The following is a 6,908-nucleotide window of genomic DNA, read 5'->3' as shown; positions in this document are numbered from 1 at the left end:
TATTGGTTACCGATGTCATAACTCAAAAATTTCATCCAGTCCCTTGTTTCTGAAAAAACAGTATCACTCTGGACTCTCCGTTGAGATCAACTGGTCAACAAACAAGATCCAGTTAATATATTACAATAATCATTTCATCCATCATATATATCCTTCACACGACATACGCATGGGTGCCATAGGCACCCATAGGAATAACACTTTTATAATTAAAAAATTTCCTTTTTGCATCTTTCTATGCATAAAAATCAAATTTCCTTTATGCATCTTTCTATGCAAAGAAATTAAATTTAATAAGAATAAAACTTTTATAATTAAAAAAATCCATTATGCATCTTTCTATGCATAGAAATCAAATTTAATAAGAACAACACTTTTATAATAAAAAAATTCCATTATGCATCTTTCTATGCATAGAAATCAAATTTAATAAGAGTATACTTTTGTTTAAAAAATTTCTTTTACACATCTTTCTATGCATAAAAATCAAATTTAATAAGAATATTAGTAATATCCATGCATATTCATCGGTGAATATGTACATGGAGTAATTAGAATATTTCTTTTAGATGCAAAAATGGTGGGAATTACTCTTTTGGAATAACATAAAAACAAACTTTCTTTTTCACAAAATTCTGAAAAATTTTACCTCCTTTGCATGGCTGATCATTTCTCATTTTTATCTTTCTTCACTTGACTGAATTAACCCAATTTAGAATTATAGAAGTCGAATCTACATAATTTTCTAAATTCAAAAGAGTAAACAATAAGAAGAGTTTACTTAATCACTTAGTTAATCTTTATAGGATTAAGAAAGGTTGGAAGTAAAGAAGACAAGGGGGTGGCCTTTTCATCAAAGGCATAGCATTTAAATTTAATTCAATCATTTGTTTCATGTACTAAGCAATCTAAGATGTTATGGTAGAAGCTCACAAAGTTGATTATGGTGATAGAGCAAAAGGTGCATCCTATGTGCATTGAAGAAGGTAGTCATAGAGTGTAGTATGTTCTGGCCAAGTGCATATACTTTTAGAATATGTAATCCAAGTCCATATACTCAAATACAACATGTATGCAAGTGTGTAAGGAAGTTTAAGAAAAAAAACAATGACTTAATATATTTTTTCAATGTTTTTGAAAGAAAATATAATGAGTAATAAAGTAAATTATATGATGTCCGGACTTTACAAATCCCTTTTGAATAGCAAACAATTCTTTATGTCATTAATTTATTGCTTTACATCACAACTCAATACCTATATTTTGAGGTAATATTAAAGTCATAAAAAGACATCATTAAGTAATAGAAAGCTTACAAATTTCTTTTTATTACTTAAATTCTGAAAACAACATCATTAAGCTCTTAAAAGATTACAAAAAGAAGTATCAAGTCACTAAAGAGTATTATCAACTCTTGCAAAAAGTATTATTATTACAAATGCGTTACATAAATGCTTGTAAGACTTCAATTCATAGACACTACTTCGATGTTCGATAAGAGTGGGTGTTCACTTTGTGACGACCAAATCATCCAAATTGGCCACCTCATTGTGTAAATTGGTCACCTCATTGTGTGAATTGGTGTTACCTTCTAAGAACCAATCAATGATTACATTCAGGATACTCTTCTCAGTTGTCTATAGCCAAGAATGGATACTCTTTTCAGTGGTCTATAGCCAAGAATCGTAACCTCATGTTTCCATGTCGAATAGTGCACGTCGATTAGTAGCGCATGTCATAATTCCTCTATCTTATCCACGTTCTTGTCGTCTACCTTCAGGTTGCGTGGCTAGACTTGGATTTTCCTCTAATGATGCAAGGATTCAATTATTGTGGACTCCCCTCGCATGTTGGGCTAATTCGTCGACGTCTAAGACTAATAAGTGAGAGGCCAATGAAGAGGATTTCGAGTTTCTCCTAGACTTTTTGAAGAGATGGAGGGTAAAAGAAGAGTCAAGGTTGGAGAAGAATGGAAGGGTGTGAGGAGTTGGCCAAGAGGAGGAGAAGAAAGAGTGATAGGAAGGGGAAGAGTGGGAGGAAATGGCGAGAGTGATAGGAGAGGGCAAGAGTAAGAGAAGAGGGAAGAAGAAATAGAAGCAAGCAAGACTAAGAGAAAATGACAAGAGGAGGACAAGGGATGAGTAATAGAAGAAGGCAAGAGTGGGAGTCAGAGACAAATTGAGAGGAGATGACAAGAGGAGGACAAGGGATGAGTAAGAGGAAAAGGCAAGAGTGACAATGAGAGAACAATTTAGACGACAATGCAAGAGATACACGCGAAGGCAAGTGCAAGAGGAGATCAAGGCTCTTCAGAGTAGATGGTAAGAGTAAGAGAATGAGAGGAGAGAAATAGTAGACAAAGCAACCGCTCAAAGTGCAATGATTCAGAGATCCCAACGGTCGCTCTATGAAAAGCGACATGCACTCTAATATTTAGAAAAATCCAATAAGAAACATCAGTTAGCAATGCCTGTTACTGGTTCTTCTTGAGCAATTTTGGTATCTACCACTGCTACAAATAATTGGGGCCCTAGCAATGCTAGAATTGTACAAAAGAGTTTTTATGCGAAAAAACAACACCTTTTGTGTTGCATATGACACGTCGATACCTCTTCAACATATTTCGAACCTCTCCAAAATATTTAGAAAAAATAAAAAACGTGTAATTTCTTTTATTCCATCCATTGACTTTTTACTCAGGAAAGGAGAAGCTCATAAAGTAATCTCCTAAAAAGATTCACATGACAAGACATAATTCCGCCCTCTAATCCTATCCTCTACGAAATGGTTTTGGCCAGTACATGCAAACAAGTGTTACTTTATTCAATTAGAATCCCGAAATATTTTTTTGCGCCAGGTAAATGTAGTTAAGTTTTCCACGCTACACAGTTTTAACGTCAAATATTACAGGTCAACTAGGTAATGACTCGATACGCTTCTGATGGTAATTAAATTGACCCGAATAATTTATTTACTACATCGAGGGAATGTAGTGTATAGTGTACTCAGAATGGCTTGTGCTTTATACTTGAAGAAGTATGTTGTTTTCAACAAAAGTGGTGGAATGGAACAATATACAAGTTTCCTACTAGTATTTTGAGACGATCCTTATTGGGTTCTTGCTTTTATGTTTCTTTTTAAGTGCCAATGAGATCGAAACATCATTAGAGGAGACCCATGCAGATATCTACCTTCGAGTGTGTGCAGAGAGTGCCAACTAGTTAGTTTTCTAAAAGCCTGAAACCTATTTTACCGTACTTTCTCTCCCAAGGAGTACTCTTCTTTGAAATCTCTGTTTTTCTAACTCCTTGTAATGCTTTAAAAATGGAAGGCAAAGGCGTATAAGTGCACTGGTGAATGCATTGTATTCTATGAGGAGGGACCCCTGGTTTGAATATGTATAATGAGGGGTCACGTCGACTGGTTTCCTTACTAATTTGTCTACAACTACCTCATATGTGTGGTGATCTGTCAAAACAAAAAATTGAAGGCATGCCACCTTGACTCGTCAACGAAAGGGGATAACCCTATGCCACGTCAAGCTAAGGGTGAAATTGTGTGCGAGAACTAGGGTGTAAGGGGTAATACAAATGTCTGAAATTGAGCTTCTTTATTAAAACTATGCTCTGATCTAAACTGACTACCCCCTGGTTGAGTGCGTAGCATAGTTCGAAGTGGCCTTTTTGCTGCGCTGCTTCCGTTTTCGCAAAACCCTTGAAGACGCTTGAGAGGTGCATTCTGGCAAGGGGACTGGATATCGAGCCTTGTCGTCACAATAGGAGTAGTATAAATGGTTCTCTCTCACCCAATCCATAGCAGCTTGCTGGCCCGCGCTTAGATACAGCAAGTCTTCCGCCTCGAGGGGATTCAAGTTCTCAGCTTCTGTGCAGTACGTTCTTGGATTGAACTCTCTCTCTAGATTGTCAAGCGGGTTTGCTGCACAGCCTTCGAGCTTCAAGCTCCTGAAAGAGGCCACAAACGGAGCATACTTGTAGTCCACTGGGTACTTGCCACCCTCCGTGGCCCATTGAGACCCATCCCACAAGGTGCCATACAAAGCCATTGGTTTTGATGGATAGTCACCCCCTAGTGCCTCGCTCTTCACCATCTCCCTTATGGGTATATTGTCCACGACAAACCTGCCACAGCAACACATAGTTTGATCCGCTTAATCAGTTCCTTTGCATTAAAGAATCATTAGCCTTAAACAAATCAATTACTACTGTTTCGCTGCAAAGCTCCAACAGTACTAATCATAAAACAAAGAAGAAGCAAGAATATCCTGCCAGTTGTTGGAATCGATTAGTCCGACTAATTTGGCAAGGTTTCTAATTGATCACAAGAAGAACTTCACTAAAAAAACAGCAGCCACATCAAGGGCAACTCAGGCCAACAAAAAAAATTCATAACTCAGGGCTGTCAATCTCAATTCGGATGAAGCGAAAATTCATTGGAAATCTATGGATCAATAAATGAAGAAAACTGTGAGCTTATAATTCAGTTGCTACAAGTTGATATGTGGCCTGAACTTGCAGATAAATATGTACAGCAGGCAAGACATCTAATTATAAGTTATGCCCTGATCATAGATAATCATTGGAAATAATGAAGCGGATTAAGTAATTTAGTATAGAGATTAAGATATTTAGGCAGTGATTACTCGTATCGATGACTAATCGTACAGGGGATGAGTTGAGATGATTACACTATGTGCTTGTGGTTCCAGAGGATGCTGTAGTTATGGTAGTCTGCTGTCGGATCAAACCAAAAATTGAATCTTTCCTCGCGGCCCCTGGCAACACTGCCGTTGCCGTAAATGTTGGTTTGCATCCTCCATGGCTTCCCTTTCACATTTCCAAGAAACTCAAAGTCTAGCTCATCGTGATTATTCGGAAACTCACCACCGTTGGATGTCTGCAAAACATCGCAATTTGTTGAATAGTTATTGACTGATTATTTAAATAGAGCTTTACGCAAACCAAGTAAGCTAGTTTGCACTTGATTACATAGAATGCTAGAAATGTTAATACTACTGCTGTATATTGATCTGATGGAAGGTACATAAAATTGTACGTGAATCAAATTGAGTTCCCAATTGAGGACTTACATAGAATGCTAATACTACTCCTGCTGTGTAATCCTGTGGAAGCTTAATCGAAGCGCTGTAGAAACCGTACAAGTAATTGTCTAAAGATACGAACCCAGATCCTGAAAAAAAATGATTGCCAGACCATATAACAATAAATAGGTATTGGTGAGCTGAAACACAAAAGGAATTATGAAGAGGTGGAGGCGATCTAACAGTACGAATAGTGCGTTGGGGTGTGCTGTAATAGTTGAAGCTTACAATAGCACACGATTAAGGATGGGAAAGTAGGGAGACAAGAGGGTAACCTGAGCGTCTATCAAGCTTAAGCTGGACTGTGCCTCCATTTTGTGTGATGGAGGGATCGCCCCATATTACAGAGTAGGCATCGTCAAAGGAGAGGGACTGGAAACGGCTGGAGATGTCTACAAGCTGCGAGAATCCACGTGCCTCTGCTGTCGAGATTATTACATTAAAATCGAGCTGAAGGAAGCTCAACAAACAAAGGCCACAAAATAGCGGCTTCAGCATGGCTGCAGGCGGACCAAACTCTACTATTGCTTCCGCGAACACAACACATAAACATATAAAAGAAGGGTCGGCCGTCCATTTAGATCTTGACGGCTCACATCCTGCTTCACCTAACCCTTGTAGATCATAACGGTTAACTTTTTATCTGACGGCTATTGTGGCATGTCGTATATTGTACGTAGTTGTACCGTTCGATGGCATAAACATCCGACGGCTGGCAGAAGGCCAACCAAAATCATCTTCTACGCTAAAAAGGAGACGTGTTATTGCTTGGCCGTCCTTGCATTATTCCACCACGTCACCGCACCTTGATTCCCATGTCATCTCACCAATGATCCGCCTTTCTTTTAAGCTGGCACCGCTACATCTTGTTTGTCTTTCAAAAAGCACCCATGTGCACTTGCCACCTCAAATCAAAGACTCAGCCAACACCACACTCACTCTTCGTAAATCGCCATGTCACACCACCTACACCCACCAAAGAGCTCTTCTTTTTTTCTTTTTGCCCAGTAGCCTCTCACTAGACATCGTTGGAACTTGGATCCATTATTGATTAACTACTTCTTAATCGTACTTAATTAAGCGTGGATTACCAAACCAATTTATTCCTTGACGCACACATGCAACAAACTTTGGTGCGATATATGGATTCGTTCCCCTTTCTTTATCCCACACTTTAATGCCCTCGATGACCCTCCAACTTAACTTCATAAATTGGCTTCTTCATGTGGTGACTTAGACGACCATCGGTTACTTGTGGTTTTCGATAATTGCCAACTTGCCAATGGGTCACATGACCCCATGATGCGTGTTGGGGTTTGTTGAAGTTTGGCCACAAGCGATTATCCAAGGAACTCTTATTTTTCAAAATGGGGTCCATTAGCCTTCGCTAAAGCACAAAACGGTCAGCCTCATGGGTCTCCTCGTTGGTTGAGAAATCTATTCGTGTGACCCTCCGCTTCCCTTTCGAGATGCCATCAGCAGGTGTGCAATGATCGGAAGGAGTCGATTGCTGCACTGCTAGATGATATATTATGTATCTCATGACCCGTTCACCTAGAAAAATGGAAAGTGAGATCATCCCCATGCCGCCTTATATTAGTGGCCCCTTAGAAAAAAGAAGAGTCAAATTGCTCGGAATCTTAATATGCATGCATAAGAATCATCTCCTTCGCATGGCCCTCGGAACATCACTTGGGCATATCATGTCACTTCACGGTTTGCCGGTGGACCGTAAAACTGCCAGACGTTTTGTAGTTCTTTCACATCGCAAAACTTGATGTGTTCTCAC

General features: G+C 39.0%; 1 protein-coding gene across 1 annotated transcript; it reads right to left on the bottom strand.

Moving 5' to 3' along the window:
• Positions 1-3,591: 3,591 nt before the first annotated feature.
• LOC147602887 (putative xyloglucan endotransglucosylase/hydrolase protein 27) lies at positions 3,592-5,671 on the bottom strand. Its single transcript, XM_086797087.1, has 4 exons — positions 5,395-5,671; positions 5,108-5,208; positions 4,706-4,914; positions 3,592-4,139 (listed from the first exon to the last, which is right to left on the bottom strand). Exons 1-4 carry the CDS (start codon positions 5,615-5,617, stop codon positions 3,641-3,643), a joined length of 1,032 nt encoding a protein of 343 aa, XP_086653213.1. The 5' UTR covers positions 5,618-5,671; the 3' UTR covers positions 3,592-3,640.
• Between the last annotated feature and the right edge of the window lie 1,237 nt (positions 5,672-6,908).

Source organism: Cibotium barometz, chromosome 65, assembly GCF_041138505.1.
Source record: "Cibotium barometz isolate CiBa-2024 chromosome 65, ASM4113850v1, whole genome shotgun sequence".
NCBI classification, from domain to species: Eukaryota; Viridiplantae; Streptophyta; class Polypodiopsida; order Cyatheales; family Cibotiaceae; genus Cibotium; species Cibotium barometz.
This window is presented reverse-complemented; position numbering and strand designations above follow the sequence as displayed.

Coding starts and splice junctions, on each gene's coding strand:
- LOC147602887 (XM_086797087.1), bottom strand. CDS start 5,617: ATGCTGAAGCCGCTATTTTGTGGCCTTTGTTTGTTGAGCTTCCTTCAG. Junction 5,209..5,394: donor TAAGCTTGATAGACGCTCAG/GTTACCCTCTTG, acceptor ATTTTTTTTCAG/GATCTGGGTTCGTATCTTTA. Junction 4,915..5,107: donor GAGTAGTATTAGCATTCTAT/GTAAGTCCTCAA, acceptor GATGTTTTGCAG/ACATCCAACGGTGGTGAGTT.